This window comes from Brassica oleracea, chromosome C4 (assembly GCF_000695525.1).
Source record: "Brassica oleracea var. oleracea cultivar TO1000 chromosome C4, BOL, whole genome shotgun sequence".
Classification (NCBI taxonomy): Eukaryota; Viridiplantae; Streptophyta; class Magnoliopsida; order Brassicales; family Brassicaceae; genus Brassica; species Brassica oleracea.
Window position 1 is genome coordinate 47781514 of NC_027751.1, and position 21476 is coordinate 47802989.

Sequence of the window (21476 nt, forward strand, 5' to 3'; positions counted from 1 at the left end):
GTAAAATGCGAGCCATCATCTGCTTTGGACCCGAGCCTGAAACTTGCTTCCGAATCCGAACCTCAGTGTTGCTCCTGCGCCCGCCGTTGAAAAAATTTCGATCACTTTATCTCTCTCTCTCTCTCTCGAGCTTGGAAACCCTAACGCACTCTTTGAAAAATCGAGGTTGGGAGGAAGAAAGGCTTTCCATTTGCTGTAGATACAAGTGTGTAAGTTCGCATCTTTCGCTTTCCCTTTTTAGAAACCCTAAACTTTTATTTTTAGTATGTGAGATTGATTTGTAAAACCCAATTATTGAAGTTTCTCGGTAGGAATTTAAGTATGGAAAGCTCTCGTTTTGAGATTTGATTCTTGGTTAGTGTAGTGTTTGAGCTTCGATTTGATTTTGATCTCGAGTGGAGGATTCACGAGATTTTTAAAAGCAATTCTGTAATTTTCTTACCTTTTGTTTCTGATTTAGCTTTGATTTTGAGCTGTTGATAAAGGATTGAGCTTTAGTTGGTTTTGGTTTAAAGATCTTGATGACATTTAGTATCAAATGTGGTCTCAAGTTTGCTGGATTAGGAGTAGACTGAGTGTGTGTTTATTTGATTGGAGCTCTCAAGTGTTCCCTAGACGTCAGTGCACGTTTTTTTTTTCTTCTTTCAATACTTTTATTTATGGAGACCACAATCTTGAACTTTGTTCTGTTTTTTCTATTCGAGGTTCCAGATATTTAGAATCATTCTTAGGAGCTAAATCTATGGAGAGGATCCACAATTTCTTTGGACAAGAAGGCCTATCTCAAGACCAGCATCAGTCTCAGGTGGTTGATGGAAGCTGGTCCGGTTTCAGTAACGGTTTAGTTGGAAACCAGAGGCATATAGACCCATCCAGTATTGCTGGTCTGAAGAGTTATAGCACACAACAACCTGGTATGCGTTTTGTCCACTTATATGACTAGCTTCTAGCTTATGCTGGAGATTTAAAACGTTCCTTTCTTGCTTATTCCAGTTGATCCAGAGAGATGGCAGTCTTCAAATTCACACCATGGCTTGAATTTTACGCAGCAGCAACCTTCTTCTATAAGGTCTGAGTACTCCAGAGGTCTATTGCAAGATAATCAGCAACTCACAAATGGTTACATGCATGGGATGGCAATGCAGAATGGGTCAAATGGTTTGGGAGTGGGTGTAGAATCTAGTAGAGATAACTTATCAGCGAAAGGGTTTACTTCAGACATTCATAAAACTCCTATGAGGTTTGAGATGGGCGGAGAATCTCCGGTTAATTGTGATTTCTTTGGTGGTCAACAGCAATTAAACAGCCAGCCGCCTGGCATGCTCCAGCCGTTTCCAAGGCAGCAGATGACTTTCAATGATATGCAAGTACTAAAGCAGCAAGTTATGGTTAAGCAAATGCATGAGTATCAACTTCAACAACAGCTTCATAAGAAACAGCTGGAAGCCAGGCAGCTCAGTTCTTTGAATTCACATGCAGTAAATGGAAATCGCTCAAGTGATAATCAATCACACCTTTTGATTAATGGTATCCCTCTTCAGGATGCGTCTAGTAATGGTTGGCAGCCTGATCTTGTGTCAGGAAATACACACTGGATGCACCCCGGCATTTCACCAGTTTCATCCAGTGGGCTTGGCGCTGAGCACGGACAGTCGAACTTACAGTTTGAACCTTCCTTGTACAGCATGCCTCTTGGTGGGGCAAATGCACCTCAAAATTCCTTCTCTTCCGTTCAGATGAACAGGTTATCTTCGGAGCATGGTTCCACTCTCACCAATCAGCCTGATAGTTTTATGCTACCTAGATCCACATACCAGGAGAGAGCGATGTTCTCAAATACTTCAGCTCCAGGTTCAAATGATAGCCCAAATTTTGAATGTTTCCAGCAAGATGGTCCATCCGAGAGAAACGTTTCAGCGCAGGAGAAACTCGATCAGATGAAGGGTTCTGGTCCACCAGAAAAATCATATATAAAAGCGCCTGGAAATGTTTCTGGGTCACAGAAGTCGACAGCCTTAGATCCAACAGAAGAAAAGATTTTGTTTGGTTCGGATGACAATTTGTGGGAAGCATTTGGAAACGAAACTGATATGAGCTTGACAGGAAACCTGATGTCCAGTAGTTCTGACCTTAATGATGCATGCCCCTCTTTGAAAGGTGGGGGTTGGAGTGCTCTTATGCTATCTGCTGTAGCAGAAACATCCAGTAATGACGCAGGCTTTGGTAACAGGGTCCAGAATCTTGGCGTCAAGGCTTCAAATGCACTAAGTGAGAGACTCCACAATGATTCGGGCTCTATTCAAACGAATGAGGGGATTGGAGATAGATTTGGTATCTGGAAGGCTGCTTCTAATCCAAACTTAGTTGCTCCTGTTGAACAGAAGAATCACTTCACCCAAAATCTACAAATGAAGGCAAACTATGGATTTGGCATTACCACTGCGGAAAACAAGTCAACTGCTTCTAGGGATGTCCAGGAAAACCAACAGCATTTGGGTAATAACTCTGTGGAGAAAGCTACTCCTCAAGTGAATTATAGAGATGGCAATCAGATCAGTCGCAAATTTCACTATCATCCCATGGGTAATACTGGTGTCACTGATGAGCCTTATCGAGAAAAAGTTGCCCATTTGCCACCCACACTGGAGCAGGTTTCTGCAGGAAATCAAGGCTATTTTTGGCAGCCAAAGTCTCTTAGTCAGCCACCTATGAACATGCAAATTGACAGGGTAAATTAATATCCATTGGTTTTTGGCGTTGTTCTAGTAAATCTGAATCCCTCTGAACATTCTTTTTGGCTTCATTATGGCAGGGACATGTTTTACAAGGCATAGGATCAGAAAATTCACCTACTACATCTGCTTCAGCCGACAGAAGCGTTGATATGTGTAATCAAGTGAAGAATGCGTCAAGGTACTTTTCCTTTGGGTTGAAAAGGTTTAGTTTGTCAACTAACTAGCAGAGTACTGTTTTCACAAATTTTCATTGGGGATGTATTTTCTTACTGTGGTCATTGAGTAATTCTTATTCACTATTTGCTTGCAATTGCCTTTCTGAATTTTTCTTCCTGTGCAGGCAGACTATGCTTGAGCTTCTTCACAAGGTGGACCAGCCGGAGGAGCATTCTGTGGAAACAAATGTTTCCAATATTCCTGAATCAACACCCTCTGCAGAAAATGGTGGTCAATTTCGTCATAGTCAGTCGTCATCTGCTTCCCAGGGGTTTAGTTTACAGCTGGCTCTGCCATCTCAACCAGCTCCCTCACCTGATAATGTGCAGTTTTCTATGAATTCTTTGCAGCCATTGAATTCACTTCATATTGCCCCTGAAAAAGGACCAACAAGTCAATCAAGGTTTGCTCCATGGGCATCTAATCAATCTTTTCCACAGCAATCCACTTATCAAGGAGAAAGCAACAATGCCTCTGGTTTCCCATATTCCAAAGGGTATCGCCAAAATCAACTGATGCCTGTTGATACTCGACAATTAACTTCTAACCATTTAGTCAGTTCATCCTCTGAGTTGTCAACCCTTCAAGTGAAAGAAAGAGATCAAAGCAGTGACTATTCAGCACAAACACCTTCCTTGCTAAATCCTACGACCCACAACAACAAAGGAGATTCAGCTGAAGGGTTTCGTATGCTGTCTGCTCCTCAGCCTCAGGTTGTATTCAGTTCGCCTCAGCAGAGTTCCTCTTCTGGTATGAGATCTGACTCAGGAGCCGGTATTTCAGCACCGCAACATCGGTTTTGGAACCAGCCACCTAAGCCTCATTTAGATATATTACGGCCGCATCCAGTTACCAATAGCCACGTAGAAGACATCTTGTCAAGGCAGGAGAAGAGAAATCAATTATCCTCTCAAAATGGAGGAGACATGTCATTAAGTGGGAGGGACATGGTGAATATGCAAGAGTTGCAGGGTCAAGATATGGGTGCAAAACAAACAGCTGGTGTTGCTTCGATGTTCTCCAGAATGGTGCAGAGCAATCATCAAACCTTTGATCGCTCTTTTCCTTCAAACAACCTTCCGAAAGATAATATGCGTCAGGATGAGCTTATGGCTGAAAATGGGGAGGCTGACGCACCCAAGATGACTGTGAAGAGAGTCGAGGATAGTTCTGTTCATCTTCAAAAGGTAGCTTCCAAAGAGGAGCAACAGTCACCTTTAAGATCTGATGGTTTACTGAGAGATGGATTGAATCACAAGGAATCAGCGAACCACTTGCTACCTTTCGGCCAAACTGTTTCTCAGAGTTTCTCCAATAAGAATCATTCAGCCGCGGCTGGAGCAGATCATCAACAACAAATCAGTCCTCAGATGGCTCCATCCTGGTATAATCAATATGGAACTTTCAAGAACGGACTGGTGCAACCCGTGAATAATACAGGGAGACTCACCTCCTTGAACATAGAAGAAAAATCTTCTAATGTTGGGAGTTCAGCTGATGGCTCACATAATGTTCAATCTCCAAAGCAGTTTAATACGCAGCAAATGTCAGGCTCCGCACCAGGAGCGGAGATTCCCTCATCTGAGTCATTGCCTCATGGTGCAACTCATACACTTCTGAAGGTTGATAAACCAAAGAAGCGCAAAACCGCCACATCAGAGCTTCTATCTTGGAATAAAGAAGTCATGCATGATTCCCAGAGGCTTAAGACTCTCAGGTGTGTGGCTTATGAGCACTAATATTGATTTTTAATCTTTCATATAGATTACCGTATTAATCTACTATACTCTTTACAGTGAGGCCGAGGTTGATTGGGCCAGAGCAGCTAATCAATTTGCTGAAAAGGTGAGTTTCCTCATTACATTCTTTCTCGCCTGCCTCTTTGTCCAATGTTGTTGATTACGTTGATGGCTTATGTTCTCACAGGTGGAATTTGGGAATTTACTTGAGGATGGCCTACCAATCAGATCAAAGAGAAGGCTTATATATTCAACACAACTCATGCAACAACTATTTCGCCCGCCTCCTGCTAGGGTAATATCTTTGATTGCTAGCTCTAACTATGAGTTTGTTGCATATACTGCTGCAAGAGGTGCACTAGGAGATGCATGTAGCTCCACTTTTACTGATAGGAGCGAATGCCTTTTGCCCCAGAACAAATCACCCCCGTAAGGATATGTACTGTTATCCTTGAAATGCTGGAGAGTTTGAGGTTATGTATTGACACAAACTTATCCACTCTTGTGTAGGGTGTCTGAGAGAAGGAACACTGAAACAATCAGTGACCAGTACATCTCCAAAGCTGCTGAAGATTTCATTAGCAGGTCACAGAAACTAGAGACTAAATTTGCAGGGTAAAAAAACACAGCTCTCTCTTTCTCTCTCTCTAGTAATTGATTCTAGTTCTAAATTGGTTTTCATTTTGGCGGCTTGATCTCATGAACATCTGGTCCTTGTTGCAGACTACAGAACGGAACTACAATTGCAGACTTGAGCGTGGAACTCCAGGATCTAGAGAAGTTTGCAGTGATCAATCGTTTTGCGAAGTTCCACCCAACATCCTCATCTACGGACCGGACCGTGAGTTCACTTAGGTTAAACCCACAAAGATATGTTACTATAGCTCCAATGCCTCAGAATATTCCAGACAGGGTACAATGTCTCTCCCTCTAACTAACTATTGATGAATCCGTTCATATTATTCTGTTTTTGGCCAGTAGTTCCCATTCATATGCATGTTTGTATTTCTTGGGTGGGTATGAGTTAGTAGTTGGTCAGGATTCTGAGAACTGTGAAGGTCTCTATTGTTAAGAAGCCGGAGCTTTCCTACGAGACAACATGTAGCATTAATGTATTCATCGTCACGAATATTGTAAGCCAAAATAATCCCATTTGTATACTTAGTAAAGAGTAGTTGCTCATAACAAAAGGTTACAACCTATGGTTTCCAGTAAACAAAACATAGCAATTGAGTTTCATCAAAGCTAAGATTTTCTAAAAGTCTCTTCCTCTGTCTCTTTAAGTCACTTAGTGCTCTGTAGAAGCAGTCATGCTTTAAAGTAACAGAAACTTAACCAGACGCCTCACTAAGGAATAGCTTTCAAACTTTAGAAGGTGAGTCTAATTTCTTCTCCGACCGTTGCTAATATCTCATCCATCCTGCAACAAATATGCAACACAGGCTCATAAGATAAGTCAACAAATAGCTCATCTATTGATATTGATGTTATGGCAGAAAACAATCAGAAGCTAATTAAGAGCCTAAAGATTATATACAGAATGAGTTAGGAGGAAGAGAGAGAGTAAACCTACCTTTAGAATTACTTGGCGTTTGAACATCTCCACAAGCTCCTCGGCCATCTTCTCTGTGATCATATCGACAACAAACAGAAAGGAAAATCAATAACTACTTATTATTTTCTCTTTTTTTTTTTTGTTTATTGAGCTTTACCAAATGCAGAGACATTCAAAAAATTAAACACAGGGATGCCACCGCAATCTCCAGCATCATCTGAATCTTCCTTAGAGCCAGAGAACTGTATAATACTCGGCTTCATATAACATCTAAGAGATCTACTCACATTCACCATCTCAACAACAACACCTACCTGTAGCTTTACCACAGATTTGCTTATAGATTCCAAATTCACAAGAATACTAGATAGTCATGTGCACACACTCACTCACCATTTCCTTGTACGAAGATAGAAGCTTTGATCCGATACGAACTCTGAACATTCAAAGACTCAGTATGTGAAGTAAAAAAACACACAGAATAGAAAGACAAAAGAGTGTAGTAAAAGCTCAAAACTTTTCACCTGTTGCTTAGACAGCTTCTTCAAAGTCTTCTCCTTGATACCAACCATGTCACTCAACGCAGCAAACTTCATCGCTGGCACAAACCTATATTGCCCATATTAACAAACACAAAAGTGAGTAAAAGCATTCATCTTTTTTTTAACCACTGGTTCCGTAGATTACTCTGAGCAGCTGGTCTCCATAGCCTCATCGATGATGATGATGATAAACTCGCCGGAGATGGAGATGGAGATGGAGATGGAGATGGAGATGGAGAAGCAGGCGGAGGAAACTGTGAGATGCTCATCGCTTTTGAGCTAAACGGCAACTCAAAAAAAAAACTCTATATACGCCGGCCGGCGAGAGCTATTCTTATGGGGCTTATGAAGAATAAACATAAAGGTTATAACTGTAATTATACTTAAGCTTTTAAACTGGATTAAATAAAAAATTATTAACTAGTGTAAAAATAAAAGTTACTGTGCTGTAGTTATATGATCGGAGTAATTAACACAGTAGATCAGATTTTACAGTGACAGAAGTTTAGAAGATGATTAACACTCTCACTGGAAACCAGGGGTTAAGTTTTGCTATGGGCCTTTAACCATCATTATCGTAAGTTTGGGCTTTATCTCATCTTCTTGGGCTTTTGAAGTTTCTAATGAATCTGATACGGCCCTATCCCGATGGAATACTTAAAACGGCGCGTTTGCACATGTTTTTTTTCTTCTGAGTCAATATCTTTTTATGTTTGTTGATTATCAGTCTAACTCAGTGAACAAAAAAATATTAATATGCTTGTTGATTGTCAGTCTAATCAGAAATTTGAGGTAGTTTTTATTAACATGATAAATTTGTTGTTATTCAAACATGATTTAAACAAAAAAAAATCAGTGTTACTGAGATTGTTATTTTATAAAGTATTTTGAAATCTACTATTTTTAAAAATATTTTAAATTGTGATTTTTTTATTTTTCTTTCTGGACTCTATTAGTTTAAAAAGAGAGAAACAACTCATAGGATTGAATGAAATTTTAGAGTGATTTAATAAAATCATATTAGTTTTTTTAATTTGCTTAAAATCATCTAAAATTCTTTAGATTTGGCAAGAAACCGTGATTGGTTTCTCAAACTTTGTTTTACCAATTGAAAATATTGTCAAATGAAAAAGTGATGAATATAATAAAAGTTTTTTATTAAGAGACTTGCATCTTTCGGAGGAGAAGCAATTGTCACTCTTTATCTCTTCATTTTAGTTATTTTGTGTTTTTCTTATTATTTTAATCTAAAAACTGGTAGATATACTCTCTCGTGTTCATGTTCTTATAAATCAAATAACTTCAAATCATTTTACAATTGAATATATTTCCAATTTTTTATTGATTTATTTAATAAACCATCACGAAATAATATTGGAAGAAATATATAAAGAAGATATACAAACAATTTTGATAAGGAAGTGCATTACTAACCCATTAAGATGTGCTAGTGTGTGCTAGTGGGGTGGGGTAATCACTATCGAGAGCCATAATACAAAGGTAAAATTGGATTCTCTCTTGAGAAGAACATATTCAAAGTCTATCACATATAATGGGGCCATATGGAGTTGAAGTCTAGTGATGTCGAACTCTGGTGATAGAGGTGGTCACTAGACTAAAGATGCATACTCAGTGTGACCAACATATATGATGGATTTGTTGGATTTCCTACGTTCGAAACTCTGTTCCTATAGTATATGGGTCTAAAATCTGCTTCTATTTTCCTCTTTATGTCACTTTTGATATTTTGAATATAAGAAAGTAAAACCATACTATATCTTATTAGTTTTTTGTGTAATTTTTGTTTTCTAAAATATATATATCCAACTAGATTTATTAACCAAAAATCAGTTAATTTATATTTGCATGTTGACAACAACCAAAAAAAAATAATAGATGGTAAGAGATGTAAAACCAACAAATATTGTAAGAGATTGTAGCTTGCAAAGTTTTCTCACAACCAAACAATAGTGTGAAAAGTGTGTATATGCGCCATTAAAGTCTTAACTTATCATATATGCTTCTAGGAGGTTATCACATTTTGTAGATGGATAAAAAAAATTGGGTTTGGAAATATGCTTCATGTTAAAATGTATTTTATAACGAGTTATTTGAATATATGCATGTTTTTGTAGTCTACTAGAAGATTTCTAAGCTTTATAAATTCTATGATTAGCAATCTCCTAAGAACTGATTTTCTTAAGTACACGCAAACAATGCTAATATAAGAGAAATATGCAAGTCATAGGCTAATTGATTGTTGATACGTTAACAATAGGTAATTAATAATATTATTAAATTATAATATATAATTTTCCATATTATAAGTGATATCCATAATACTTTATAGCTTTTATATCTTGATTAGTGGATTGGTGTTATAAATCAATTGATGGATGTCCATAACCGAATCGGTCCATTAATAGTCCCAAACCTAGAGAGAGAGGCGGCAGCCGCACATGAGGAGAGAGAGAGACGGCCAAAGCTTCCTATTTCCTTAATCGTTTATGTTTATGATTTGTACTATTTTCTATTCTAGTGTTTCATTTTATCTATCTTGTAATTCTCTATATAAAGGGCACACTTTATGATTAATAAAATAAGAACTTACAGATTCTAAATCCGAAGTTTTACAACACGTTATCAGCACGAAACTCTAAAACACCCTGAGCCAAAACCAAAATCGATAAACCCTAAAAACCGTAACCCTAAGTCGGTGATCCTAAGAACCCTAATCCGATCGCGTCTAACCCTAACCCGATCGCGCCTCTTGTTCCTGCAAGTGTTCCCGTCTCAGCTTCATCCGATCAGCTCCAGCCCCAAGGTGTTCCTGATCATAGACAATCAATCCGCTCGCGATCCGACAACAAACAGCTCGCATCTCCGATCAGCCGCTTGCAACCTCAGCCTCAATACCGTTCGCAACTCGATAGGAAGCAGCCAGCTCACGTCCGTTCCTGTCCAGCTCGAGGTTCATTCTTTGGTGGTCCGGTTCATCAAACAACTAAGCTAAAGGTTATTCAAATTCTAAGAACATATGAATTGAATTGGATTGATTGATAAAGAATGAAACCATAAAACCTAATCTTTATGATAAAAGCCATAGGATAATAGATCAAACCCTAATGAGTAAATCGAAGCTCTAAAAGTTCGATCCTCAAACCCTAAATCGAGATTGATCTGTTGATCAATTAAAATCAAAGCCTTAATGGTTTTGAATCTCAAATCAAATTCCTATCGATCTAAGATCAATTTTCGAAAATCCTAATACCCTAATTCGAAATCTGAATTGATTAATTAAAAATGATTGAATGATTGAGATTGAATTTGATCAACCTGAAATTGTAATTGCTTGTTAATCAAAATCGAAACCTTAAACCCTAATTTTGAAAATCGGTTTTGATTGTTTGAAATTGAATATTAATTGATTGACTTGATCACCTAGAACTATTGTTGAGATTGTTTTAACTCGAATCTGAATGAATTGAGATTGTTTGGCTTGTATAAACTGAAACTCTAATAACCTAGTTTAGATTGTTTTAAAATCGAATCTGAAACTACATGTTAGGTTAATTGTTTTAGACTTGATCATACCCGTGGCCGTGTGGCCTTGTTGCATTCATACCCTTAATTGATCACAACTAATTGATTGCAAATTACACTTATAACATTATTCTAGGAATGGTGTTGAATTAAAATCAAGTAGCCGTGTGACTTGTTCTTTTGTTTGGCCGAGAGTTTTGTTTGTATTGATTGCATCGTATGAACTGATAGAAACAATGCATGTTAGGATTGCAATTACATGATAAACTAAATGTATAAGATTGAATCGATTGCATACATAGCCGTGTGGCTTAACTTGGCCATAAGGCATAGATCTTGGCCGTGAGGCTTGATTGATTGTTTAAACTTAAAACATGTTCGTTTAAAACATTGAAACTATTCCTAAAAGATCTAAAAAAATATTAATCTATGATTTCAGATATCGAAAATCAACAACCTTGATTTTGCTGCCCTAAATCTCTCTGGAGATAATTACCTTCAGTGGGTGCTTGATGCTAAGATTATCCTGAACTCCAAGGGACTCGGTGAATGTATCACCGAGAACAATAATGCTAATGAGAAAGATCGATACATAGCCATCTTGATCATTCTTTATCATCTAGCTGAGAGTCTCAAGGATCAGTATCTAACCATTGAGAATCCACTAGATCTTTGGATAAAATTGAAATCGAGATATGATCACCAGAGAATGGTGATCTTACCAAAAGCTCGGTTTGATTGGACGAATCTCAGGATCCAAGACTGTAAGTCTGTGGACGAGTATAACTCTTCATTGTTTAAGATTGTTTCTAAATTGAAACTATGTGGTGAAAGTATTACGGATCAGGATATGCTTGAGAAAACTTTTTCTACTTTCCATGAAAGCAATGTGCTGTTACAAAAACAGTACCGTGAGAAAGGTTTCAAGACCTATGCTAATCTTATTTCTTGTCTCTTGCTCGCTGAGCAGAACAATGAATTATTGATGAGAAACAGTCATATGAGACCTCTTGGATCAGCTCCACTACCTGAAGCACACACGACAGAAGACAATAAAGAGTCCAACCACGTCCAAGGAAAAGGCCATCATGGTCGTGGTCGAGGAAAGTGGAACGGACGTGGACGTGGCCGAAGCTCCTTTGGCCGCGGGCGAGGGAATCAACATGGTAGAGACCATGGGCGTGACCGTGGCTCATTTGGAAGAGGTCATGGTCGCGGCCGTGGATCTTCATTCAAACCCCAACACTCGACCAAATCAGATAAATCTGTGTGCCATAGGTGTGGAATGAATAATCATTAGGCTAAGACTTGTAGGACTCCCAAGCATCTAGTTGACCTCTATCAAGAGAGTTTGAAAGGGAAGAATCCAGAAGCCCATATGACCTATCAAGATGATGAACATGACTTCGATCATGAAAAGGACGATCTTATGGACTATGAAACTTCAGATTGTCTTAAAGACTGAAGATTGATTTCGATATTTGTAATCTGAATTCTATGTTCTTTGATTTGGTGTTTTTCATTTCCATGTTTTCATTTCTTTGAAACTTAATAAATGAATGGTTTTTATAAATGAAGTCTCTAAGTAGCATCCTTTTGAATCTTGTTTTTAGAAATGAACGAGAACAAGGATGTACTCGTTGTGGACAGTGGGTCAAGCCACACGATCTTAAAATACAAGAGATACTTCATAAGCCTAACCCTTTAAAACGCCAACATCTCCACCATTGCGGGTATAGCTAGTCTCATAGAGGGTCACGACCAGGCCAACATCCTGTTGCCTATGGGTACACATATTGAGATATCAGATGTCTTGTATTCACCCAACTCTAAGAGAAGTCTATTAAGCTTTAAAGACATTCGAATGAATGGATTTCATATTGAAACCAATGGCGAAGAAAACAAAGAGTTCCTTCAGATCATTGAAATCGCCCAAGGTCATAAGAAAGTTTTAGAATCCATACCCGCACTATCTACTGGTCTTTACCATGCTAAAGTCAGTATGATCGAGGCCAATGCCACTTTTAACAAAGATGCAATCGACAATTTCACTCTGTGACACGACCGGCTTGGCCATCCCGGTTTGACCATGACGCGTAAACTGATCCTGAACTCAAACGGCCATTCTCTTAAAGAGAAAAGAATTATCCCTAAGCATCTATCTTGTGTTGCTTGTTCCCAAGGGAAACTCATTTCTAGGCCATCACCAGTTAAAGTCACTAAGGAAATGATAAACTTTCTGGAAAGAATTCAAGGAGACATCTGTGGACCAATTCACCCACCTAGTGGGACATTTCGATATTTCATGGTCCTCATAGAAGCGTCCACTAGATGTTCGCATGTCTGTCTCCTCTCGACCAGAAACTTGGTATTTGTCAGGTTACTTGCTCAGATAATTCGATTACGAGCTCATTTTCCAGATTTTCCTTTAAAGACTATACGTTTTGACAATGTTGGTGAGTTCACTTCCCAAGCGTTTAATGATTACTGTATGTCCATGAGGGTAACTGTGGAACACTCCGTGGAACATGTACATACACAGAACGACTTAGCTGAATCATTTATAAAACGCATACAACTCATTACTAGACCGTTTCTTGTGAAATCAAAGTTGCCGGTTTCTGCATGGGGACATGCCGTCCTTCACGAAGCCGAGCTCATACGCATCAGGACATCTAGTGAACATAAGTATTCCCCATCACAATTGCTTACGGGTCATGAGCCAGACATTTCCCATCTTTAGACATTCGGATGTGCCGTTTATGTTCCAATTGCTCCACCACAGAGAACAAAGATGGGACCTCAAAGGAGGATGGGGATATATGTTGGATTTGATTCTCCCACCATTATAAAGTATCTTGAGCCAACTACGGGTGATTTATTTAAGGTCATATACGCGGATTGTCATTTCAATGAATCCGAACTTCCAACATTAGGGGGAGATAGCAGTAAAATGGTAAAAGAAATTTCATGGAATCAAACATCCATATCTTGGCAAGATCCTCGAACTCAAGAATGTGATCTAGAAGTTCAAAAGATAATACATTTACAAAAGCTAGCTAATCAATTGCTTGATTCCTTTGCTGGCCCGAAAAGTGTGACTAAGTCATACATACCAGCTGCTAATGCACCAATAAGAACTGATGTTCAAGAGGGACACAGTCAAGTTGCTACAGTGTCTAGACAACGTGTGAAACGTGGTAGACCAATAGGTTCCAAAGATAAGAACCCTCAGAAAACAAAGAAAGGTGCAGAAAATGAAACCGAGGCTGATAAGATACCAGACATGGTCACGGCCGATCCAGCCCGTAATGTGGCCGCACCCGACTCTCCGGGTTTAGACATAACCGGACCTGATGCCATTAGTGTGGCCGGCCCTGATGTGCCTAACAATGTTGCTTGGGACGCCAAGCTTCATGGTACTGATGGTCCAGATAATAATGAGATCTCAATAAACTATGTCTTGTCTGGAAAACGATGGAACATAAAACATGTTGACATGGATGATATATTTGCTTATGAAGTAGCACTTGAACTTATGGATAATGAGGATCATGAACCCACGTCTATATATGAATACATGCAACAACCAGATTGGTTTAAGTGGAAAGAAGCCATAAACGTGGAGTTAGAATCATTGAGAAAAAGAGATGTATTTGGTCCAATAATCCGGACACATCATGATATCAAACCAATTGGATACAAATGGGTCTTTATGAGAAAGAAAAATGAGAAAGATGAAGTTGTGAGATACAAAGCACAACTTGTTGCACAAGGATTCTCACATAGACCAGAAATAGACTATGAGGAGACATACTCCCCTGTGGTGGATGCTACGACCTTCAGATTTTTAATAAGTCTGGCCGTGAGAGAAGGTCTAGATTTACGGTTAATAGATGTTGTAACCGCATACCTATATGGTCCACTGGATAATGAGATTTACATGAAAGTCCCAGAGGGTATCGAATTGAAAAACAAAGAGAGTTCTCGAGAACAACATTGTATTAAGTTGAATAAATCTCTTTATGGACTGAAACAATCAGGTCGAATGTGGCACAATAGACTAAGTGAGTACCTAGTGAAAAAGGAATATAGAAATGACCATATCAGTTCATGTATTTTCATTAAGAAATTCGAAAACAAAGGATTCGTGATCGTAGCAGTATATGTTGATGATCTGAATATCCTAGGAACCTCTGGAGAGATTTCCCAAATGGTTGAATACCTTAAGAAAGAATTCGAGATGAAAGATTTCGGGAAAACGAAATTCTGTTTGGGATTACAACTTGAGTACACGAATACTTTAAAAAAGAATTCGAGATGAAAGATCTCGGGAAAACGAAATTCTGTTTGGGATTACAACTTGAGTACATAAATGATGGAATCCGTGCATCAAATGTCATATACAGAAAAAGTACTCAAGAGGTTTAACATGGCCGACTCACACCCTTTGTCCAGCCCCATGGTCGTGAGGTCACTCGGCCTGGACACTGATCCCTTACGTCCCAAAATGGACGATGAAGATGTCCTAGGTCCCGAAATGCCATATCTCAGTGCCATAGGAGGTTTAATGAATTTGACAACTCACACACGACCTTATATAAATTTTGTCGTGAACCTACTATCTAGGATTAGCTCATGTCCGACCCAAAGGCACTGGAACGGGATCAAACATGTTCTTCGTAACCTGCAAGGAACGAAAGACTTGGGTCTATATTATACTAACCATAACAAAGATGGTTTAGTTGGCTTTGCTGATACAGGCTATCTATCAGATCCACACAATGCTCGATCACAGACAATATATGTCTTTACACATGGAGGTACGGCCATATCATGGCGTTCCATGAAACATACGGTCGCGGCCACTTCTTCTAATCACTCGGAAATATTGGCCATTCATGAGGCCAGCAGCGAGGTCGTCTGGTTAAGGCCGATGACCCAACATGTTCGATCAGATTGTGGGATGGTCGAGTGCAAGGAACCTACTGTGATGTATGAGGACAATGCTGCGTGCATTGCTCAGCTCAAAGATGGTTACATCAAAGGAGACAGGACGAAGCACATATTGCCTAAGTTCTTCTTTACGCACGAGCTTCAGAAAGCCGGCGAGGTCCATGTCGTCCAGATACGGTCCAGCGACAATTCAGCTGACTTATTCACTAATTCACTCCCGACTTCTACATTCAGGAAGCTCACGCATCAGATTGGGATGCGTCGACTGAAGGACCTTCACTGAGGTTCACATCAGGGGGAGTAATACGTGTTGTACTATTTTTCTTTCATCATGGTTTTGTCCCACTGGGTTTTCCTGATAAGGTTTTAATGAGACAACATCCAAAGCGTATTACGAACTCTGTATGATTATGGCATCCAAGGGGGAGTGTTATAAATCAATTGATAGATGTCCATAACCGGCCCGGTCCATTAACCGGCCCAAACCCTAGAGAGAGAGGCGGCCGCCGCGCATGAGGAGAGAGAGAGAGTCGGCCAAAGCTTCATATTTCCTTATTCGTTTATGTTTATGATTTGTACTATTTTCTATTCTAGTGTTTTCATTTATTTATCTTGTAATTCCCTATATAAAAAGCAGACTTTATGATTAATAAAATAATAACTTACAGATTCTAAATCATAACTTTTGCAACCGTTGATATATTGTTCTGCAACTATGCATTCACGTTGCAAATGCGACCTCCATGAACTGAATAAAAAAGAGTAAAGCAATAATACAAAGAGATACTCAAACAAAATAAAAAGTATTTTTCATTTCTAAAAATAACGTTTTATTAATTTATTTAGTGATTTAAAAGGATGAGGGTACCATCTGAAGCACGATGGGTGTGTCCTTTCTATTTGCATAAAAGTTATATTCTATAGGATCCAAATATGAAAGCGAAACTATCATTCAAATACGAACAACCAATAAATATTATGAAGATAATATATATTTTGAATAAAAACGCAATGGCTAATGATTCATCTAGGGAGAAGATTTTGAATAAAAACGCAATGAAATTCACATTTATATATGTTAAAAGTAATATTTTTTATATATATATTTTTTTTTATTCTCTTTATTACTGGTTTCGCTTATTTTTAGGTGTTAGTTTATATTGTGAAAGTGGTGGTCGCTTTCTATTTGGATAATGCGTGTGCATATAATGAACTTTAGATGACGAAGATGGTCATATCTCCAACGTATCAATTCATCAAATCAGCTTTGATCTTAAGCAGTTTCATTTTTTATTTTATTCACTTCATTTCTTGTTATTGAAAACAATAGAATTATTGCAACTCTCTTAATCCCAATTATTTTACTTTTTAATAATAGAAATATTACAATTCTTATCATCCTATGTACATGTTTAGTGTGCTTTAAGCTCTAAACATATATAAACACCACATACATGAATTAACTTGTGGATACGACTTAAGAGTAAAACCTTAATATATTTTGGAAACTTTGAGGGGGAAATAACGTATTCTCATGGCAGTGATTTTCAAATGCTTGGTAGACTTTTGTGACCAAAATAAGATACTGACAGGCGATATGTCTCATGATAAGAACAAACAACAAAGTGATATATATTGAATTTCCTTGTAATAATGTATGCTAAGTGAACTGCAAAATACAAATAGGCAAATAGCTACTTAAGATAGTATATGAGATCCTAAAACAGTTTTAAGGCATAATAAAATAACATTTAACCGATAAAGCAGTTCCATTTGTGGGGATACATGTTTAAAGATTTGAAGACTAAATGTGAAATCACATCCTTTATAGTTTTGAATGCTAACACAATTCGTACTTTGATCACTTTGTTCGTACAGATGATTAGGTTGACAATGTAGCCTTTAAAACATTCTTCTTCGCATACTTTATTTTGGTTATGGCTATTAGAATAGAATAATAAAGTGTAGGAAAGTGAAATGACGAAGGATGAGAGGGAGCGACTTATATCTTAAAGGTAGTAAGCATTGACCCCTATAGGCTCAAAATGTCAGTGTCACGGATGAAATCATTTTCATATGGAAAAACTTTAAACTTCGAAGTTGGTTAAACATTGTTTTCGAATTTTATCTTATATTATTGAATAAATTTACTTACGGCAAATAAATGCTCATTGTCCAAAGGCATCTTGCAACATATTTATTCCCATAGTTTTTACTGACCTGGTCGACTTCTTTTTCACTCCTTTGCGCAAAATCACTAACCAAGTCAATAAAATTAGCAAAGGAAATACAAGATTGGACATATCTAAAGTTAAAAAATAGAAAACTAATTCCATGAATATAGGGCTTAATTTAGATTAATTTTTAGTCAAAATCCATGCAAAAGAATTAGGTCAAAACTTATTGATCGGTCAAAATGATTTCTTCCCACGTCATGCTAAGTGCCACCCTGGCATATACGACGCCTTGTGGCATGAAAATAATATTTAGAAACATGCATCAGATCATATATATTAATATATGTAGATATAAGCACATAGATACATAGACATAAACCAAAACTATATATATATATTATTAACTTTTTTAACCAAAACTATATATATGTATGATGGTTACGTGAAACTCCCATAACTTCTTCTTTTCATTTCTTCTCTGTTGAAACAGAAGAGCCTTTGTTCTGTTTTAATTTGATTATCTCTTTGTCTTTGTTTTCAGTTTTATTTGTTTTTCTTCAATATTTCAATTTATTCGATGGAATTTCTTGTTCATACATCAGTTCCAACAATGTTTGACAAAGCATCCCTGAAGGCCTGTTCGTTATTCTTCTTACTATAAGTCATTTTTCTGGGGAATTTTCTCTCCTTTCCTAAAACAATTTCGCATTAAAATTGGAGATAAAGAACACAATCATGTTGCAAGACGTGATCTCGTCTCAAGATCAGATTTCCATCGTAATTCTCTTCTCTTCAACTACCCTTTTTAATTTGTATTATCATTGATTCATTGTTGTTAGCAAGAATTGAAATGAACATTTCATTTTCTCTATTTTACTTAAATATACCATGCACAGATCATATAAATTTAAGTTTGACCTTATAAACTGATTAGTTTGATTTCTCTTATGGGAACCCTAGAATTTCAATTAACTAGAGTTTTCTTTTTTGGTGTAAGGTCATTTTCTTGCCTTATATTCCATTCTATCTCCATTTCAATTTCTTCATTCTTAAACTTTATTTCTTTCTTTGTTATTCTCTACACACTTCAATTTATCTTCCAAAATTATTAATATAGGGTTTTTGAACATTACATTCTTATTCGCTTGCATGTGTACGATTGTTACTTCTATGCCAATTGAAAATCGTTACGTGATATTAAAATGTTCTTCAAAAATCAGTCCATTCAACTGTTTCTATCACATCCGAGCATGCGATTTATTTTCAAAAGTAAAATGCTAGATTAGTTTCTCACATTCGAATTTATAAAGTTCGGTAAATTTCACTAGTAGTACTTTGATGTATATATGATCATAATGAGGATTTCTTGCATGTTCTTATATCTTATGAAGTGCCCTTTACTTTTTCTTTGTGGGAAAAAAATCTAAATGTTGGTTCATAACAGGCAATGGTTTAATTTATTTTCTAAGCACCAACAAGAAATGCCAGAATCAGAAAACTTTCCTTTTATAGAAACTCCACTCTTTCTTTGCTTTTTCTTTTTAGCTATTGGAGCTTGGAACACTACTTCTAAACATGTCACATGAAAGAACAGATGCATTTAATCTCTCTGTACGAACATTTGTGTTGTTCTAAACTGGTACTATAACTAAGGAGAAACGATTGGATCTGATCAAGACACCAAAATCTTGGAGTGTTTTGATGTCGAAAAACAGAATAAATACATATCTTATAGATTCTCTCTAAGATAATTAAGGTCACAGTAGGAAAACTTTACCCGAGTATAAATCTATCTTAAGAACCAATCTGTAATTTCTCAAAGATCACACACAATTCTTGTTTCTTGTGGCTCAAGACAAACCTCTGTTTCTCTTCTTTGATGCTTGGTTTCAACGTAATGTTTTAAAAGATCTTGATCATTACTTTCTCTGTTCTTTCTAATGTCTAAATCTAAAAGTTCTTTGTGTTATTTCACCAGGATGATATCACGAGCCCTCTTAGTGCTCAAATCTTCGATTTTTGTGATCCACAACAGTTTGAAGAAACTTTCAATCAATCATCTGAAGTCAACTCTGTTTCAAACATTCTTGACAAATCTGGGAGCTTCCAAGACACTAACACGACTACAACAACTGAGAACAGTAACACCAACATGAACAACATATTTCAAGATGATGAAGATGACAACAATAACGCTGATCTGTCCATAGTTTTCGATTCACGTGATGATTTTGAAAACGACATAGCAGCTTCAATCGATTTCTCATCATCCCCTTTGCAATATCCACTTATAGATCAGCTCCTTACAACAACAAATCAAGACCAGTTTGATTTCTCATCCGGAGCTCAGATTGTTCATCAGCTTCCTAACATTCCACACTCTGGAGACAATCTGGCTCTACCAGCGGTTTCTTCTATAGCTCCTCCTTTATTACCATTAGGGGTTTTCGAAGAAGACTGTCTTTCTTCTGTCCCAAGTTACAATCTTGGCTTAAACCCTAACCCTTGCTCTTTCTTTCGTACTTCCGGTTTACCGGCATATATGAGCACCGGTTTATTATCTTCTGATAATAGTTCTAGTTTATATCCCGGACATATTCATCTGGGACCAGATTTCAACAAACCACGTGATCAACTTATGGATTTTCAAACTGATAATGGTGGATTATTCTGTCCGGATTCCATCAAAGGCATCTTTAATCCAGGAGATCTCCAGGTAAAATTGAAAACTAATTTCAGTTTTTTGTTACACTTATCTGGTTTAGGTTTGGTTATCTTCACAACAAGTAGGGGTATAGAACTGAGATTTCTGGTTTTGTTAAGATCAAATGTGGGATTGGTAAATACCTGCCAAAATGCTAACTGATTTATCAAATTAAAGGAACCGGTTTGGTGCACCTAATAATTATCGGTTTTTAATTTGTTATCTTCAGTTAGAGAACTTTTGGTTTGTTATGAAGGAACATATGAACGGTTTACTATCTCTAACCGTGTTTTTTTTTGGGTTAAAAAGGTACTTAATGGCGTCGAGAACCAAAGCCAATTAGTGATACCTCAAACTCATCCAACATTAGGACCGGTTGAGATAACCGGTTTAGAAGATTCCACGTTAAATAAAGTTGTGAAACTCTCCCCTGAACAAAGAAAAGAGAGGATCAATAGGTACATGAAGAAAAGAAACGAAAGGAATTTCAGCAAAAAAATCAAGGTTCAGTTCTTACTTAATCAAACCCTGATACTCATATGGTTATTGTTATTACAATTATTTTTGTTTTTTGTTATAGTATGCGTGTAGGAAAACATTGGCTGATAGTCGTCCAAGAGTTCGAGGAAGATTTGCGAAGAATGATGAATTTGGTGAACTAACTAAACAAGGTTCTTCAGGCCATTATGATGATGAAGACGGGGTAAGAAACCCAGTTTGTTTTAACTCGATGTATATGCTTAAAGGGAATGTTTATATACCGGTTTGGTTCACAGGTGGGCTTAAAGGATGAGGAACAATTGGTAGATTCTTCAGACATTTTTGCACACATTAGTGGACCCAATTCCTTCAAGTGCAACTACTCAATTCAGTCATGGATTTGAGTTTAAGTCTTATTATAAGATTCATGTTTATAACATGAATCTTATATAGTTATATATAACTAGTACTCCTATAGAGTTATTTCTTGTTACTTAATTAGTATATGTGTTTTTGTAATGCTGCCGCCAAAACAAAATAACAAAATAAAGAAAGAAAGAATAATGGGCCGCTTAAATAGGTTTGGATAAATAAAACAGTTGTGAAGAAGGATGTTTTTTCACTAAAAACAATGAATAAGCGAAGAAGATTGTCTAACTACTTTACATAGAAAATTGCAAATTTTGTAGATATATGTAGTGTCTTGTATTTAAAAGATATGACATATGGAATGTCTTTAATAAAAAGGTTTAAAAGTTTTTATTTCACCTGAACACTATATTATAAACCTTGGCCATAGATCTACACACTCTTTTCTGGTAGCTCCAGT

General features: G+C 37.3%; 3 protein-coding genes across 9 annotated transcripts; 2 read left to right on the forward strand and 1 right to left on the reverse strand.

Moving 5' to 3' along the window:
* The first annotated feature begins 39 nt into the window (after positions 1–39).
* LOC106341976 lies at positions 40–5855 on the forward strand. 3 transcript variants are annotated; one of them, XM_013780742.1, is made up of 9 exons: positions 40–205; positions 705–914; positions 994–2729; positions 2813–2913; positions 3076–4668; positions 4748–4796; positions 4878–5119; positions 5201–5305; positions 5414–5855. In XM_013780742.1, the coding sequence occupies exons 2-9, from the start codon at positions 743–745 to the stop codon at positions 5622–5624; spliced, it is 4209 nt and encodes a 1402-aa protein (XP_013636196.1). In that variant the 5' UTR covers positions 40–205; positions 705–742; the 3' UTR covers positions 5625–5855. The 3 variants fall into 3 exon arrangements, with proteins under 3 accessions (XP_013636196.1, XP_013636195.1, XP_013636194.1); XM_013780741.1 differs by having other exon boundaries at positions 712–914; XM_013780740.1 differs by having other exon boundaries at positions 40–209; positions 712–914; positions 5414–5854.
* A 29-nt stretch (positions 5856–5884) lies between these two features.
* LOC106341978 lies at positions 5885–7110 on the reverse strand. 4 transcript variants are annotated; one of them, XM_013780744.1, is made up of 5 exons: positions 6770–7110; positions 6639–6681; positions 6403–6565; positions 6264–6316; positions 5885–6110 (listed from the first exon to the last, which is right to left on the reverse strand). In XM_013780744.1, the coding sequence occupies exons 2-5, from the start codon at positions 6639–6641 to the stop codon at positions 6102–6104; spliced, it is 228 nt and encodes a 75-aa protein (XP_013636198.1). In that variant the 5' UTR covers positions 6642–6681; positions 6770–7110; the 3' UTR covers positions 5885–6101. The 4 variants fall into 4 exon arrangements, 2 of the variants coding, with proteins under 2 accessions (XP_013636198.1, XP_013636197.1); XR_001269787.1 differs by having other exon boundaries at positions 6072–6162; positions 6403–6681; positions 6770–6854; positions 6933–7110; XR_001269786.1 differs by having other exon boundaries at positions 6072–6162; positions 6403–6559.
* A 10996-nt stretch (positions 7111–18106) lies between these two features.
* Positions 18107–21283, forward strand: LOC106340416 (zinc finger protein CONSTANS-LIKE 12). 2 transcript variants are annotated; one of them, XM_013779294.1, is made up of 5 exons: positions 18107–18240; positions 19442–20179; positions 20477–20671; positions 20748–20870; positions 20944–21283. In XM_013779294.1, the coding sequence occupies exons 1-5, from the start codon at positions 18199–18201 to the stop codon at positions 21049–21051; spliced, it is 1206 nt and encodes a 401-aa protein (XP_013634748.1). In that variant the 5' UTR covers positions 18107–18198; the 3' UTR covers positions 21052–21283. The 2 variants fall into 2 exon arrangements, with proteins under 2 accessions (XP_013634748.1, XP_013634749.1); XM_013779295.1 differs by lacking the exon at positions 18107–18240 and adding an exon at positions 19032–19357.
* Positions 21284–21476: the final 193 nt, after the last annotated feature.

What these genes read in the sequence shown, in the direction of transcription:
- LOC106341976 (XM_013780742.1), top strand. Translation starts at nt 743, where the DNA reads ATGGAGAGGATCCACAATTTCTTTGGACAAGAAGGCCTATCTCAAGAC. An exon ending in TGAACATGCAAATTGACAGG is followed by an intron (nt 2,730 to 2,812) that starts GTAAATTAATAT and finishes TCATTATGGCAG; the next exon opens with GGACATGTTTTACAAGGCAT. An exon ending in CTAATCAATTTGCTGAAAAG is followed by an intron (nt 4,797 to 4,877) that starts GTGAGTTTCCTC and finishes ATGTTCTCACAG; the next exon opens with GTGGAATTTGGGAATTTACT.
- LOC106341978 (XM_013780743.1), bottom strand. Translation starts at nt 6,952, where the DNA reads ATGGAGACCAGCTGCTCAGA. An exon ending in AGAAGCTGTCTAAGCAACAG is followed by an intron (nt 6,682 to 6,769) that starts GTGAAAAGTTTT and finishes TTGAATGTTCAG; the next exon opens with AGTTCGTATCGGATCAAAGC. An exon ending in AACGCCAAGTAATTCTAAAG is followed by an intron (nt 6,163 to 6,263) that starts GTAGGTTTACTC and finishes CAATATCAATAG; the next exon opens with ATGAGCTATTTGTTGACTTA.
- LOC106340416 (XM_013779294.1), top strand. Translation starts at nt 18,199, where the DNA reads ATGTTGCAAGACGTGATCTCGTCTCAAGATCAGATTTCCATC. An exon ending in TTAATCCAGGAGATCTCCAG is followed by an intron (nt 20,180 to 20,476) that starts GTAAAATTGAAA and finishes TGGGTTAAAAAG; the next exon opens with GTACTTAATGGCGTCGAGAA. An exon ending in ATTATGATGATGAAGACGGG is followed by an intron (nt 20,871 to 20,943) that starts GTAAGAAACCCA and finishes TTTGGTTCACAG; the next exon opens with GTGGGCTTAAAGGATGAGGA.